Genomic DNA, 18,020 nt, shown 5'->3' on the forward strand with positions numbered 1-18,020 from the left:
TTATAATAACAAACATTTTTCTCTTTTATTTTAAATGAAAATTGGAATATGATAAAATCACTTTAAGCCATGGAAACAACATGTAAATGATTATACAATATCATTTATCTGTGGGGCTCGGCCAATTTATCATACACACACACATTTCATTCGACATTCCATTTTATCTATTCTATTTATTCTTTGAATTCTGCGAATTGCTAAATGCACTGTAATTTTTTGTTTTCGTGTGTGAACCGAAAAACAACACAACAGCTCAAACGGCACTATAAAGAGGAAAATATTAATATCAACGCTCCGGAATATGAATAGCTAACATTTTACATAGCCTCCCATACATCAGACTGTCGACAACTTAAGTCGATAGCATTTACCGTACTCCACTATCCAAATGAGAAAGTAAGTATACGGAGAGAGAGAGAGAAAGAGAGAGAATTGTAAGCAAAAACATCAACAGCAGCTGAGCAACTAACTGTATAATGTTCAAATGCCATGCCAGAAGTGAAATGAGTTCTCTTTCTCTGAGCGGAAAAAAAATAACAACATTTTATGCGAATCGTAAAATTGATAATCATTTTGTCCGCGTTTTATATACATACAACAACAACAATTCTGTTTTTGCGGTTTGTTTTGATCGTTTTTTTTTTGTTTGACTCAAACTTTGATATAATTTTTGTTTTGCTTTTCTGGAAACGATAACAGTAATTGAGATCACTTGATGTTCAAAATCCAGTCTAGTTATTATTGGAACAGTTCAATTAACAAATTGAATGGCTTTCGATTGGATTTCTAAATTGCGTATAGACGTATTTATGTCTCATTAAGCGATCTAATTGCACGAAATCGCCTATTTAGCAACAACTCCATTCCGATAAAGACTATCATGGACGTTTTTCTCTGCGCTATTTTTTTTTGAGTGAGAAAACAAAATTGTTCCAAATATATCGAAATGAGGCATGAATCATCGTACACAGTGAATGTACTGAATGTTATCATTCTGAATTTTATAATCAAAATAACGTTACAAATGAAGTAATATAAAAATAAATGTGTCTTTGTTCCAAATGCGAATGCCGGAGCCGATAACCAAATTTGAGCATGTCGGGTCAGCTTCATCGCGTTAAAATAACATATTTTTACGATTTTCCGCTTTTCCGACCATTTCCAATGGTATTGCCGTTGCTATCCTTCGAATTGCGTAAGAAATAGTAAATTTGGTTGTGTCGCAGGGCCGACGAGCCAGTGCCATTGGCAACAGAATATATATAGCATGAACGAAGGATATCGTTCCAATGACTCTACTATGTATAGTGACGTTCGTTACGTCATCAACTCATTGCGGTCACGGTATCGTCTCTTCTTGCTGCTGTGTCTCTTGCTCTTCTTCATTTCTGTTTTTGGGATGTTAGCACACTATAATATTCTATAATATATATTTTATGTGTGTACGTTCAGAGAATGCGAGAGAGAAAGAGATTCGATTTGCGCCTGAGCAAAGTAAGCAATAAAACCATGAAGTGTAAATGTATATTCTTCGATTTTTTTTTCTTCGACTGCGTATGCTCTCTTTTTTTGGTAATACTGTTGTTGTTTTTCGTTTCGATTGAATATATATATATATATATCCCATAGAATTATGTTAATCGAATAAACATACTTTCAATGTTGATGTATTTGCACATCATGGCACATTTCTTTTTTGTTCATCCATCGATATTTTTTGTTTCGTTTGGTGTTTGTTGTTGAATGGGAATTTTATTTCTTTTGATGTGATTCATTCTTGCACAAGATTCTTGGGGCTCCCTTTTGCCAAGCGTATGTAATTAGAAATAAAGAAATGAAGCATTTTATAAAAAAAGCACCGTTTCAAAAACTTAAGACTCAGCATCAGTGAAAGAAAAACTGGTGAGCTTGGAATACAAATATCCAACAACAAAAAAATACATACAAACGCCGCACATCAAACGATTTTAGAAAATTTAACAATAAAAATTTCTGCTTCTCACTAGCAACAGTTGTTTATTGTCTCTGGTTCTCGCTCGCTCGTTTGCTATTCGTTCGATCGCAAGCGTGAGCACAAAGTATGTATCTTAATGAATTCCAATGCTTCGACTGCGTAATACAGAAATTGCTGTTGAATCGTACAGAAAATTATCTTTAATTCAAATATCTTTGTGTGCACAGTGTACCAATTCATTGGAATGTATGAATGAGAGAATGGGGAAGCGAGCTAAAACGAAATAGATATGATGAATGCAACAAATAATATCAACATATTGAGGAAAATGAAGTTAATTTCATAGAATATTTGCATTGCATCAGCCAACATATGATGCATTTGATGCTGTATGCAAGCATGGCGATAATAACAATTACAAACGATGAGACAAACCGAAGAGATAGAAAGAGATCAACGGCTTATGTATACATATATCTCTCAATTTTATTGACAAGCAAACAAACAGTACACACTCATCAAAATCATCATCATCATTGGCTGCTTGTGCAATACAGCAAATAAATAAAATATTTAGTTTTATGGATTTATTAAGCACAACACAATATTCATTTTGAGGCGCATTGTAATTGCGCCAAATGGAAATGAACGCTGTACGTGTATTGCGTTTGTAAAACGTAATCGAATGCATGGAGGTTTTTTTTCATCATCATCATTACTTATAGTGTTATTATTATTATTTGTGCCAAGTTTTTTTTTTTCAAATGCTTCGGTTTAGGACTTATTAAATTAACTCTTGAACGCCATATTCCATTGTATGTGCGTGGAAGTTGCACGAAGAAAAGACAAAAAAAAAACGAAGAAAATTATTATAAAGAGTAAATAATAAAAATTGAATACTTAATTTGTGTGTGTACGTATAATGTAAATGCATCGCATCAAGTTTGCGCTGCTTGTATTAGTTTTTAATAAATGTTTGCGCTAGTTGTTCGTTTCAATTGTCATTGCACAATCGACTATAATTCTTGTTTTTTTTTTTTCAAATTCATCGGCTGTTATTATTGCCGTTGTACAATTATGATTGGTATCCAGCCAATAGCGAACAAATAAAATTGGAAATTCTTTCAGCAATGTTGCGATGCAACAATGAACACAAAAAAAAAAACATTTTGAATAATATCAATAGTTCATAACATTCATTACAAAATATTTAGCATTTGAAGAGTTCGTTTTTGTTTGGATGCAATATGTGAAAATCCATTTAATTCGATGTTTGATTTTATTTTTTGGCAAATGCACTTTGATTGGGCCAAATGATTAGCAACAATTATTTGGCAGCCCACAATCGTCGGGCCCGATATCATGAGAATAAATTAAGCACAAATTCGTTCAAAGCCAAATATCAAATTACTAGTTTTAATCAAAACAAATAACAAAACAAAAAATCCCAAAGTAAGCAATTGGGAACGCGTTATTGAAACTAATAAATTTAAAATATGATTGTAATCGTCGAAGTGAATCATTTTCTTCTTCGTTTGTTTACTTAATTTGATTCTCTCTGTTGAATTTGTTGTTGTGCTTCTAAAAAAATATTCGTTTCGTGCATATGCAGTTGAAATCGATGCATCGAAATGACGAGAATGTGTGTGCTCAATGCGCACATAATCAGCCGTTTCGCTGTATGTATACACGTTTTTTTCTTCATTCTGGCTCTCTTTTCTGTCTTATTTTAAAGCCAATAAAATACCATATTGAACAATTTTATTCTTTGTTGCGTGCCCATATATCTATCTCTCAGCCTCGGTGAATGTTCCTTTTTTCTTATGTACACGTATTTGACCAAAACCACTGGCATACACATTCGTGCCTGTGTTTGCCTTTCTTTTCGTTTTTTTTTGTGTATTTTCTCTCTCTCTTCTGCTCACTCTTTTTTATCTTAATTGTTGGCTGTGATAGTTGTTGGAATGCTACGTGTGATAGATTCCTTGGGAATGATAACAATAAAAAGAAGAAAAAAACCGAATACAATGCAGACCTTTCCATGATTGCATTGAATGCATTTCCGGCGCTGCGATTGAGTTTTATTCATCTTTTTTTTTTCTTTAAATAAACAGTGTACACAATTTCAACTGTGTTATCGTTATATGTTAGTCAAATATATACACCTGATAAGGATCAACATTTTTATTTTAAAATCATTGTTACGTTATTGTTATAAAGTTGCTTGAAATTTTATATGTTTTGCCTTTGTTAATTTATGGTTTTCGTGGTTTATGACGTTTGGGGTTAAATTTCAGATAGAAAGAGAGGTTGTATTCAATGAGCATGGTCGAAATATGGCCTTTCCGATGCATATTCGTATGAAGTTCATTCGAACCAAAAAAAAAATCTTTCATCCACAAGAGAGAGAATCGTTCTGCGTATTGAACCGTGGTACATTGGCGTTTTAGTTTGTTCGTGTATATATATGTGTGTGTGTTATGTGCAGTATGTTGTTTAAATGGACGGTTTTGTTTTGTGCTAACATCTGTCGATGTGTGAATGTATGCGCAGTGCTCTGAATGGTTCCTCCATATTTTTTTCTCTCTGTTTCATTGTACAAGATCGACATGCAGCACCAGAGCACAGACCAAAACAACAACATATATGAACGATGATGATGAAAAAGACGTATAAAGTAAACCGAGAGAGAAAGAGAAAAAGAGAAGAGAAGAAGAAAAAAAAACCATCGACTAGTCTCTTCATTTTCTTTTGGTAGCACAAATTTGAACTTGTTTTCTGCTTATTGCTTCTCTTTTTCTAATTATTTCGTTCGCGATGAATTGATTCGATTTTTATCACTGAACAAATCGTTAAACATCTCCGTGTATTTTTTTTTCGTCTGTTAGTTATAATAAGCTTAATTAACTTTACTGTTGGTATTGCGAAACAAAACTTAAGCGAGATAAATGTTCTTCTTAAAATAGCCACACTTTTCAAAATGCATTGTTCCACCAAATAGTCTTTCTTTGTTTTCAATCAATCTCATTCTACCATTCGGTAGGTGAATCGGCTGGCTTGAACACATACAATTCAATAACATTTTTATTTTTTTCTTCGTTTCAATCAGAAAAAAACCATAATCGAATTTGTATTGATATTTTTTACGAATATAAAATTTTGGCGAATTGAAAATGTCGATGTGTATTGAATTGTAAAATGATTGAATGAAAATCTGTCATGTTTTTATACTCAAAAACACCAACCGTCAATGAAAACTAAATAGCCGAAGCAACGTAAAACAAAAAAACATAAAATTAAACACTCAAAAAAAAAAAAGATTTCGTTTATTTTTTCTTTCGTAAAACTGTATGCTCTGCTTGATTTGTTTAATTTTCGAATTTTTCTTTAGTTTTTGTTAAATTTTTATGTTAAAACTACTTGATTTTGGGTGTTTAGGTCAACAAACAAGCGATATCAACGTCTGTATGCTTCACTAAACCGAACAAGACTGCCTGCTGAAACTCTCCGATTTCGAAGTGTTGTGTATGCATGGAGGAACGACATCAAGAAAAAGTAATAGCGAAATATAAAATACAACAACAACAACACAACAGCGACATCCATAACAGCAACGGAAAAAGTAGTAGTACACAAAAGCATGACTCAATAGGGTGACTTGAAACGAGTCTTTGTTATGCATCGATTTTACATAATATTCTTGGTTGTTTAATCAAACGGTAAAAAAAACGAATCATTTTTAAATTTCTTATTTTCAATTTTAAAAATAATTTCGATTTAAGTCACATTGATTAAATCGGTGAAAATAAAGTAAACAGACACCCTAATCCAGATAAAAAGCATTCTACATGCACAATTCGACATGGTTGTATCTATACGACTGAAAATATAGGCTCAAATCGACTGGTAACCAATACCAACAAACGTCACTCAGTTGTGTTTGACAGAACGCATTGGATACACACAGACTGTGTAGAAAATAGCTCTGCATGAGGTATAAACACACAAATACATACGTACGATTGTAGTACACACCGTAAAACAAAGCGAAAGAGAAAGAAACTCGTGCATACACTCACACAATGTAATCGGTTTAAAACGCGATGTACTTTATGCACACTCATGCTTCACTGTGTGTAAGGTAATGTTGTTGCTTTTTTATTCTCTGCCCAAGAGAGACATGAAACGCATATATATAGATATACAAATCTATAACTATGTATATTTCTGAATAGCTAGAGAGAGAGCGAATAAGTACATTGACAATGTAAGATTGCATCAAATGCGAGAGAGGCCAACAATGAAGACTTTATATTTTGAGAAGAATAATAAAAGAATTTGTGTGCACAAAACCGAATAAATTATATCATAAATAATAAATTAATGAAGAAAAACTTATTCCGTTTGGCAGATTTCAATGGGGAATGCCCGAGAATGGGAGGCAAGGCAACGCACATAAAAGAAGCGAGGAAAATGTATGCGTCTCGGTTGTTTTTGTTTCCTTTGTGATTTTTTGTCGATTTATTTGAACTATGAATCATTCGCAATTCCGGAATACTCGTATATTTCCATTTCAATGATGCATTGAAATGAGGAAACAATCGCTGAATCATCGCTCTTTATTTCGATTGACATTTCTTTTTGTCTTTATCTCAGAGACATTTTGTGACGCATTTGCATTTCGATGCCGTTCTTCGAACCAATATTTATTACCATCAATTTTTTTTGTTCGCATATACACGACTGGACAGGGACATTCACTGTTTTGTTGACTATTTCATATTTTCATTTTAAATCGCGTGTTAATATCGATAACAGGCTGTGCGCAAAGCTCAACGACTGACTGGACAGTATTGATTTTAATCATAAAGGCAACGGCACAACAACAACAACAAAGATCCAACCGAAGTAAAGACAAAAAAGGAGTGAACAAGAGCAACCAGAGCAGCAAAGAGCCTTTAGCCAGACAATCGCTTTAAGTACATTGTACTTTGAACCACAAGCACCGAAAATTACATAAATAAAACGAAACACACTCGCACATTGTAAAATTGTATATTTGAAGAAACAGATTCATGTTAGAGTGCGCACATATGTACAGAGACCAAACGAACAGAAAAGAAGTTTATCAAAAAAATTGTTTTTTGTTTTCATTCTGCATGGTGTGTTTAGATATTTCATAAATATATATGCATAGACAGGCTAATAGAGTGTGTATGTGTGCGAGAGAGAGAGAGAGAGAGAGAGAGAGATATCTCTATGGACAGAATAGAACGCATACACTTCAATCTGGGTCAATGTATTTTATCGATGGTATGTTACATATTAAACCGTGGATGTTGTGTGCGTGCATGTGTTTGTGTTCAACCATGAAGACATTGTCGATTGGTGTGAGTGTCTTGCGTACATTACACTCATTTGCGCTCATCTGATCCAATTGACAGAGCATTTTCAAGTGGTTTTTTTTTTCATCGGTTTTATGAGTGAGAAATGAGACAACAGCAAGATATAGAGGAGAGGGAAAAAGCACTCACTCAATTGGCCATTGACAACAGCCGTTTGCAAGATATAAACAAGTAATTTTTTAGACTGTATTCGACTGATTGAGATGGACTCACTATTTTATATGCTTTGTTCTCTCATTTTCAAATTGGAATTATTTTTTTTATTGATTCCAATGAATTTATATTGTCGGCGTCTTTTCAAATTCCCCGATAAAATAGCAATCATATTATTAGTGATTTTTTTATTTATAAATTCTTTTGTATGAACCCGCATCAACTATCATCAAATTCAATAAATTTCGTCGACAAAATCACATAAATGCATATACCGAATCAATATATTTCGCCGTTTATTGTTCCTGTTGCACACTTTTAATTTAACCAAACACATACCAAGCGAGAATTGGATGAAGGAAAGCCAATCGCTAATGGGCTATGAAACACACATACAAGCGATATATATATATGCTGTATGCGATCGAACCTGAAACGATGATAGTTTCTCAACGAATCGTGGTACGTCTGATCCATTATGCATGAGTGTACAGTGTGCTGTTGTACGCACAGAATATGCATTCGCATTTGGCCATTGATATTCCAAACTCAAATCGGTTCGTGTGATAATTTTAGAACAAACAATTTTTTGTTTTCTTATTTATAATTCGCCTCATTCGTTGCATACAATAATATTCTCAACGTTGCTGTTGTCGTTAATTTTCCACTTCTTCAGCATTGTTTTAAGCTATAGAATTAAAACACAATCTATTTTAACCATTAACATTTTATAATGAAAAGGAAGACAAATGTTTGCTCATGTAAATTGTGTGTTTTTTAAAATGGCTGTAAATCTTGTTAAAATTTATATTCATATGGAAACCGACAATGAAACTACAAGAGAGCGAGAGAATGCTTTTCCCAAATTTATTTCTTTCGCACTGTTACGCGTTTCGTTCGTTCATTTTTTTTTACTCGCAATATATTAAAATATAATATGAACATAACTACAAATAAAATGTACAATTTTTGATTTCATACAATTACGATTTATTCGAGAAAAAAAATAAGTCAAGAGAAAAAAACGCATAAAACTAGCAAGCAATAAAGCGGAACGATGTTTTAAAACGAATATACATATATTGTGGTATAGATAGATTTTTTTATTATTATTATTTTTCTGCCTTTTTTACATGTTTGTCAGTTATGTAGCAATGCTCTATGAACAACTGTACCGCGCGTGTTTTGTACATAAATCGTTGTGAATTTGGTTGTTGTTGTTGTTTTTCTTTATCGACAATATTTCGACATGGCGATTTTTATTTTATTGTATGATTCATTACGTACTTCTTTTTTTTTTCAATTTAAAAACGGTGTCTAAACTCAAACTTGTTCAAATATTTTAATTTTCCTCGCCTCTTCTGACACCATGCTATACACATGTACACGGCACCGCGATGTAAAGGTTCATTGGTAAAACATGTCATACTGGTTTTTTGTCTTCTTTGTTCAACTAGCGAGGCAAATAACTGACCGTCATGAGTCATATTTCTAATTTGTTCTATTGTCTCGGGCCAGAGTCAAAGAAGAGTGGCATAATAGCACGCCGTAATTGAATGGCAATCAGCAGCATTAAGATGAAGTTCAGTGATTCAATTTCGATATGAATCGATTCCGCGGCCGCATTACGTCGGATGGACTTATTATTAATTTATTATTTGCTTTTGATTAAATCTTTTCGGGTGATCATTTGCCCGCACCAATCTCAATGAATCCAAACAAAATGAAATCAATAGAGAGGCGTTGATTAAAAAAACAAACAAACAACAACAACAACCGAATGTCATTGTGAATGCTTCTTCCCCAGCAAGCCTAATTTAATCACATCTGATTAGTTGGACTTCATTTTGCGTGAATGTCGAAGGTAAAATGTAAATGCTCAGTTATTTGGTCTTAATTGACATCGATACTTAAATGGCATAATCAGTTTATTCAACGCATTGCTTCATCAGCACTATAACGCCCAATTTTGATTGCCAGTTAATTTATTAATTACTTCTTTTTTCTCTGTCTCTATTTCTCGCGGGCCGTTTCATTTTCGGGCAATTTAACAGTAGCTCTCGTTTCGTTGACAAATTGAAATTCTTTTTTACAGTTACACAATGAGAGTGTGGATAGGATATTTCACAATCACACAATTCATCAGTACAGTTGTAATTCGGAGGTCATTTTTTGCATTTTTTCACTCTTTCAACTCAAAAATATGTATATTAAACGAAAGAGAGTTAAAGAGTGCTATGGCAGACCGTTATATTCTGGCTCTATTGTCTGTTGTTTCGAACAGATAAATTCGTGTATATACAACAGGAATACGCGCGGTAACTGGTTACGGTTGGCGATCTTTTTTCTTCGATGTCATTGAACTCGTGCGAAGTTTCGATACTGATTCGCCAAGCGAAAGATCAATCGATGCGAAAAGAACAAGCAACAAGCTAAGCCACAACAAACAGAATGTATATTTAAAAAAAGTGACTATAAAAAAAACATACACGCATTCGTTCAATGTACGAATGAAACGGAAAAAAATGCTCGTCAAAAAAAAAAAAAAACAATCTGAACGACCAAGGCCGTTGTAACAAAGCAATCAAGCCATGGTTCTGGGCTGTGCTGTGTGTTGGTGTATACCTACACACTTTCATGATGGACCACATTTAATAAATGGACTACAACAGTTGATGGTTATTAACTTGCGACGAGAAACAGTACGAAAATGAGAAAGAAGAAAAAACCCAACGAATTAAACATAAGTGGAAACAAAAGCACAAGAGATTTTGATCGACATCAATAGCATGCTATCATTCGAAATTCAAAATTGACGCAATGGCAAGAACACCGGGGCCCCGGTGACGTTGATGAGTGAATACGGAACACAGTCATTATTATTGTATTATTATTAATAATTTCATTTTTTTTGTTCGTTCGTATTGCTTGCTCTGTGTGTTTGGCGAGTTGATATTAGGCCGAGATTATTTCAATCTGAATGCATGCAGGGCAAATCGATGTTGGGCAGCCAACATGTACGTGCAAAAAAAACCAGAGTTGGAATAGTTATTCATTGAGTGGAAAATTACGCGTAGCCGTGATCGCATGGTTTTCTAATATGCATCAAGAAACAATTTGATTTCTGTATCGAATTTTAATCATACAATATATATTCACATAGATCGCGATCGTTTTGATATTATTATTCATGGATAATTTTCAGATTCAATTGGTGTGATCGACATAATTCTAATTTTGTTATTTAATTTCGATCATTACACATCCAGAAAGAAGCATTTCTCTCTGAGTATTTCTTTTTTCGTCGCTCTCGTTGAGAGTGCAACATAATAATCACAATTTGTTTGGAAATTAACCAATTTTATTCGGTCGATTGTTGTGTATATGGCATCAATGTGTTTCGGTTTCGCGGCAAATGATCAATTGTCAATGTTTTGTAACAATGTGGCTACGCTCTCACTGGCAGTGCGCACACTTTCATGCAAAATGAAAGTAACACAATGAAAATGATTGGCCTGTCGATGTTCGGGTATAATTAATCAGTGTTAATCAATTAGCCGAAAACCAACATGTGGAAATTTACACTTTGAGGTCGGTCGTGTCAGCTTGCAGATAGATCCATTTATTTAAATGAAATGTTGCCTCTCTTACAGCTCGTTGAACATTTCTTCTCTATACAATTAACAACGATAATTTCACTCGACATTTTCATATAAATTGCCGCATCAAATGGAGAAAAGAGACACACACCAAGAGAGAGAGAGAGAGAGAGAGAGAGAGAGAGAGAGAGAGAGAGAGAGAGAGAGAGAGAGAGAGAGAGAGATCAAACAAGTAAAGGAAAAAAATCGGCTCTGATGTTCAAGAAATTTTTTGCAAGCATGTGTGTCTTTTTGCGGCCAAAAAGCCACAACAAAAAAAAAACAGCGAAAACCAAAAGCAAGCAAAGACACACAAGCTATTGACGCATACGTGTCATGTCTTTGCACAGCTCAAATCACCGCATGAAGCAATCACATTTTATGTAATATTTCCTCATATTCTGTATTTTTTTTCGTCAGATACACCGTAAAGAAATGATAATCCACGTGTGATTTCATTTCATGCCGTGAAAAGTTTCCAGACATGCAGTCAATTTGTCACGAGAAAAAAAGAAACGACACGATGCGAGAAACAGAACAACAAACATACGGAATAGATTAATAGGTGCGTAAACAATGGATAAGCCTGCTCATATTTTCTTTCTCGATTTTCGTCGTTTCGATTCTCTTTCCATATTTTTCTGTTTTATTTTTCCCAAGGAAAAATAAAGTATATATATAATTAAAATGAATCGCTGAAGCCGAAAAAAAAGTTCGTCGTCGAAAAAACGAAAGTTGTCATCCGAAATTCAAAGAAACAAAACGAGTGAAAACAAAAACACAACAAAAAAATGTGCAATATTAATCGCTTTCTACGATACCGGAAGATTTAGAGGTGATAAATATTCGTTTTTTTTTATTTATATATTTATTTATTTTTTCTGTTTGTTTTGGCACAGTTATTCTCTGGAATCGTTCACACATCGAGCATTGCGTAGCTGTGACTGCACATGTTCTGACATGATATAGATGTTTTATATTGTAAATCGCACATCATTCTCAATCATTGTCAATGGGCCTAGTGTTTTATTTTTGGATTTAATCTGAATTTTTATGAGGTCATTGAAGCGCTTTTCCTACGAAACGCTTCTTCTTCATTCGAACACGCACAGCCGTTCATATTCTCTGAATTGTACAACAAAAACCATACATACTAGCATATAAGATCATGTGTTTATTTCTGGTTACTTCAAATGTCATTTTCAAATTCAACTTTCATTCGCGTCGTAATTCGATTAATGTTCTGTGTGCGAAGAAGAAAAAGAAAATAAAATCGCGAGTGACACAATTGGGGTCCACACACTGAATATTCGCAGAAATTCAGGGCAACTGAATGCAAGCCAAGCAAAATCACCAACAAAAAGACAAAAACAAACACGTATAGGTCTTGAACAGAAGAAATGGGACACATATAAATAAAAAAAACACCATTCATATTCATTCGTGTCGTTGCAATTAGTGTGAAGAAAAAAAAACGTTTGTATTTACGTTGTCGTTTTCATCTTGCATGACTTGAACATGATTCGATCGCCGCATCAAAGATGAACATAATTCATTAATTTTTCAAAAAAAAAAAAAAATATGAAACATAAATTAAATACACTAAATTTCCGAAAATTAACGTATATTAAACGAAATTGACCCGGTTGGTCAGTAGTAATAAACAGTGCGAATCAAAAAATCACGTTTTAATGGCTTTATACGATTTTAGCTATGAACGAGAGAAAGGAAGGGAGGGAAGAGAACAAATAAGCAGAACTAAGAAGTATTTCTTAGTTGCACTTAACCTCATTACGGAAAATATATATATTCCCGGCTCGTTACTGAATTATTTTTTTCTTTTTACAGTTGTCTTGTGGCCGTTGTGTACTGTCGCCGAAATGACTTAAAACAGATTTCGTTCATTTGCGTACACGTTTGCAATAAATTCTACTTAAAACTTAATAATTTTCTTTTTCTTGAGATCTTGAGTTGATTCGTGTGTTCGTTTTGGCGTACGACGAAATAAGTGATTCAGACATCGCAAGAAATTTGCATGAAACTTTTGAATGCACAGTGTACACTCTTCGCTGTACACGTTCCAATAAAATAAAACCAAACACGTTCAGAACAAAATTAGTCATTTGGATTGGCCGTTGTTTTTACTGCTACTACCATGCCATGTACTTTTGTTTTGAACTCGTTGCGGTGGATTTTTTTTCTTTCTTTCTTTCTTCTCTGTTCATTTCATGTGTGTTTCATTTTACGTGTTCAATTCGATTCTCAAACTGTTTCGTATTGTAAAATGGATAGATATATGTATGTTTATTTATGTTTTTATTTTGTAAACTTTATTTTTTTTTTTGCATTTTGCCCCATTTATCCAACCTTGTTTACTAGTTGTACTTGTTGTTATCGATCAATAACTTTCATATTTCGTGTGTCTGTCTGAACCGTCGTTCAGCATATATGTATTTACGTGTCGACTGCAATGCGAACCGGTAAAATCTCCATTTCTTTCTAATGCCGCCATAAGATTTGTTTTCTTCAATCGAAATAAGTCATGTTTCACAAGCCCATTAGTTGTTTGTCTAATGGCATGCTTTTTTGCTGGACCAATAATAATATAAAATAATGCAGGAGTGGCTCGAGTGTTTTCTCATTTCGAACAAGAAATACATTTCGAAGATTTGTTTGAGTCATGCGTTTATGCAATATCAATGCCACTAAATGAAACAAAACCGAATGATTCAGTCGTAATTGTGCGTACCGTTAAATTGCTGACGAAATTGTTTCATCAAAATGTGTACGAGCACAAGCGCGCGCGTAACGTACGCACACACAAACACTTTTCAAACTACCAAACATTGGACAATAGACTTGCAACATTTCATTTTCAGGCCAAAAACGCGTAATTTTATTTCCATTTCTCTTTACAATTAAATTGTAATTACGACATGAAAATGCTAACTAACTGAAAGCTACTTCCTCCGATTGAAATCGAAGAATGAACTAAATCATTTTTTTTAAACTTCAGTTCATGTATTATAAAAGCAACTGCCAAAAAATAGCATTTTAAATAACATGTGAATAATTTTCTCTCTTTCTCTCTCTCTCTAGTTCAGCAGAAACAAAGAGTGCTGACTAATTCCAGTACGGTGAAATTTGCGATGGTTTAGTTAGAAAAATGGTTCGCTTGACTAACTCTTAAAATGTGGGGTATTCAATCGAATAAATATAGCACAATGAACGAATATCGCAATTTTTTTTTTCAAATTGAAAGAATTCAATGAACATCTGTGACAAATATCATAAATAATAAATCAGAATGGATATCCGCAAGTGTCAATCAATAATGTGCGAGAAGTGAGATTTTTTGATTGGTGTCGGCCGTGATTATCCCACATATTTTGCTGAAAATCATCAACCGATCAATTGAAATGCAAATCCCAAATAAATTTCTTGCGAATGTGATTTGCGCATTGTTTTGTTCATTCAATGGTAATATTCGGCTGCTTTTTTTTCATTCAAAGTTTATTATTAACCACCGCTTTCTTCGTCTAATCGTTTTCGTCTCGATTCATTCGCTTTATGGGTGTATAATTGAGCAACATTTGCAGAACATGAAGAAGAAAAAGAAAAAAATCGAAAATCACTGTCACTTCATCAAAACATTGAAAACGTTGTGATCAATTTAGAAATTCACCAATCAAACGAACGGATCTCATCGCATCGAATTCATTGTACGTGAAAATTAAATGTCACAATCGAATTACTCGTTTCACTTTATCGAAATTTTATCGACATTTCAACGTCGAATCAATTCAAGAGAACGAGATGCACCTAACAAAAAAAATCCCGTTTAAAAATAAAATGAGTGAGCGCCAACAATGAGTAGTGTGAATCGTACAAGTGATGAACAAAGAAGACGAATCAGCTACAGCGAGTAGAGAGAAAAAAAATGTGGATAATTGCCATTTAATTGTGTTTTCATGTCGCGCGCTGGCAAGCGTTAGACACACTTACGCAAAAAGCGTATAGTTTCAAATGGCAGCCTACCATCACGTGTAAAACGAGCCCAGCAAAAGCGCCACAATTCGTATATTACCTGAACACGATGACATGCGGCGACATGCACAATTGCACAGTAGCTTCGCAATTGCTACATATTATTGAGCTCGTATGCGTATCCATTTTCAAAGGCTCAATATTCACGAAGGAACAATGAAACAGAAAAGAAGAGAAAAAAAATGAATCGATCCAATAATGAAACAAAATCCAATGAAAGAAAAAAGCGCACAATTTTCATTGGTTTAAAACTTCTTCTGCTCTATGGCTATTTGATTTGTGTGCCTTTGAAAGTGAGTCAGCGAACGAAGCGAGAAATGTGTGATCTGGTTGGCGCACTTGACGGCTAAAACCTTGATTTAGAAATACTAGTCTTTTTTTCTTAAGTCTTCGCTTTAATACCATTTGCTTTCTTTTAGATCCAATTCTTCATCTTGTAGCTTTTATCTTTATGCACTCAGTGCTTATATGTTGCCGCTATCATATGTGGACCTCACATATATGCATTTAGTGAAAATTTTCCAATTGACACTACTTTTGTCCGAGGCCGAATGCTAGGCTTTACCCATCCATTTCTCATTTGAGTTTTCTTTGTTTATTTTCCAATAAATATTGTCAAGTTTAGTGTTCGTGCCCAAAAACAATATCTATCAAATTAACGACTTTATTTAATCACCCAAAACTTGGAGCAATGAAGGGAAAGCTCACGTTTTGAATGGCAGTTAATTCTAAAGACGCGCATACAACCATCCCAAACACGAATGGTGGCAATGCATTAACGTTTTCAGTCATCAATCACGAATTGACGTTTTGAATTGAGAAAAACTTAATTCTTAATTATATTATGTTTCGCCAGAAAAACAACCGCCACGAACTTTCCACAGCAAAAATGTGTGGAGAGAGTAAGAAAAAAAAGAAACCAACTTAATCTATATAATAATTTATGATGTGTAATAAACGAAATAACGAAAAAGAAAATAATATTGTGATCGATGTTATGCGATGTGACAATGCAATCACGAAATCGAGCATGTTGAAAATTAACAATGGTCTTTTATTTTTGGAAAAATTAAAACGTAATGAAAATGAAAAGATCGCGCTCGAATGACAGAAAATAAAACTAAAACAAGTATACGGAAAAAACAGAAAGCAAAACAAAACTTACTTGCACTTGTAACATTTTATTTGCGTAATTTCAGCTTCTTTGTCGTCAAAAAGTGCGGTGAATTAATAAATGAATGGCAGATTGCGTGTACGGGATGAATTATTATTGTTGTTGCTGTCGTCTACTGAATGTATACAGCTACTATTCGGTTGAAGCGCTTGTCTATACGGTTTTTTTCGCCTTTGTTATAATTTATTTTAATTCGACAATGTGTTTGTTTTTGTCACTCATTCACTCACTCTTCCGTGCCAATGAATTTCTTTTGTTAGTTGTTTAATGTTTTTTGCAGGGCTTTTGATTTCGCGTAATAGCAATAAAGTTGTTTTCTCTCTCGCTTTTTAGTCAATCTCGATTGCTCTGTATTCTGTTCGGTTTGCAATTAACGTACTATAAACCGAATCAAATGAAAAACCAAACGAGGAACAAAATGCAGATAGAAAAATGTTGTAATTACGAAACAAAAATCAACGCTGCGAGTAACAAATTTTCGATTATTTTTATACGCATGGCAAGGGTAACGGTGCGGTATTACGATTATTGTCTCAGCCGATGTTTCTCTCTTTCTCTCTTCCGAGCTTTGTGTCGATGTTCAATCTTTATTACGGTAATTTACTGTTTTGGCAGCTAATAACAGACAAATGTGAAAATTTCACTTTTTTATTGTTGTTACTTGCTGCTGTTGATGGTGGCGGTGTTGTTGCTGTCGCTGCTGTTGAGCTGTTCTTATGTTTCTTATTCTTCTGTACATTTAGTGATTTCCTTGCATGGGCTCATTTCTTTCTCACTCTCTATCGCTGTCCGTGGGCTGGTTTTACTTCTTTTTTGCCTTATTTTTCGCATTCGTTTCGCCAGCGAAATGAGAAGAAATTTTTTATTATGGGTTACTTTGCTGGTTTTTTTTCTTCTGCTTTGCAACACTATTTATGTCACACATACGCAATGCACATAGCAAACGCTCCAATTTCTTTAATCAGCAATTGAAACGCATATATGGTTGTTTTCTCTTTCAACTAGTAATCTTGATACACTTTTTTGCACACATGAACTGATTTTGAAGCTAGCGCACGTTGATCGAAAGAAACGATGGCAAAATAGAAAACCAATTGAATTGTCAAAAAAAAAAAAAACAGAGTAGCCGAGATGAAATAATTTTTGCTTTTTTTCGTGAAGATATTGTGCCTCGCCACTTTCTGATTGGAATCAATGATTTATGATGCGTTCGTGTGGTTCAACAATCAATTTCACCATTGATTTTTTGATCAGTGAAATGGATTTGATGCAATTTCAACACAAATGTATAACGAAACACACGCACAATTCTGAACGCGCTTAGCGAACCGGAATAAATATAAATGAAAATCGAAAAGAAGTAAAAGACGAAGAAATTGAGATTTATGTCTTAATTCGATTTCTGATTATGCAGATCGCGTTGTTTATGTTCGGCTACCGATTCGAATATTAACTTTTCGATAGCATACAGCACCGTAAGTATTAAGTTGATAACTTTATTGACTTTATTTCGGTTATAAATTCTCTGTTTTCACATTCTTTTATTAATGCTTTTAAAATTGGTTTTTTTATATTTTAGTTTATTTCTTTTTATTTCAAACGTTGCGTTGAATGAATTCGAAAAGAAGAGATTTCTCCAACTGAGT

The 18,020-nt window shown here is 33.9% G+C and overlaps 1 protein-coding gene across 3 annotated transcripts in view; it reads right to left on the reverse strand.

Moving 5' to 3' along the window:
* The window catches only part of LOC116342736 (dual specificity tyrosine-phosphorylation-regulated kinase 2), a 32,329-nt gene extending 14,309 nt beyond the window's left edge, over window positions 1-18,020 (reverse strand). For 2 of the 3 annotated variants that reach the window (XM_031770455.1, XM_031770457.1), the window contains exon 1: window positions 5,203-5,457. Coding sequence is in view for 1 of the 3 variants with exons in the window: in XM_031770456.1 (XP_031626316.1) it covers window positions 16,366-16,380 (15 nt within the window). In the remaining 2 variants the exon portion in view is untranslated. Of the gene's footprint in view, window positions 1-5,202; window positions 5,458-16,365 lie in introns of those variants that run through there. The other variant, XM_031770456.1, reaches the window with a different exon arrangement.

The sequence above is a fragment of the Contarinia nasturtii genome, unplaced genomic scaffold (genome assembly GCF_009176525.2).
Source record: "Contarinia nasturtii isolate CC-2019 unplaced genomic scaffold, AAFC_CNas_1.1 Cnas_scaffold_928, whole genome shotgun sequence".
Lineage (NCBI taxonomy): Eukaryota > Metazoa > Arthropoda > Insecta > Diptera > Cecidomyiidae > Contarinia > Contarinia nasturtii.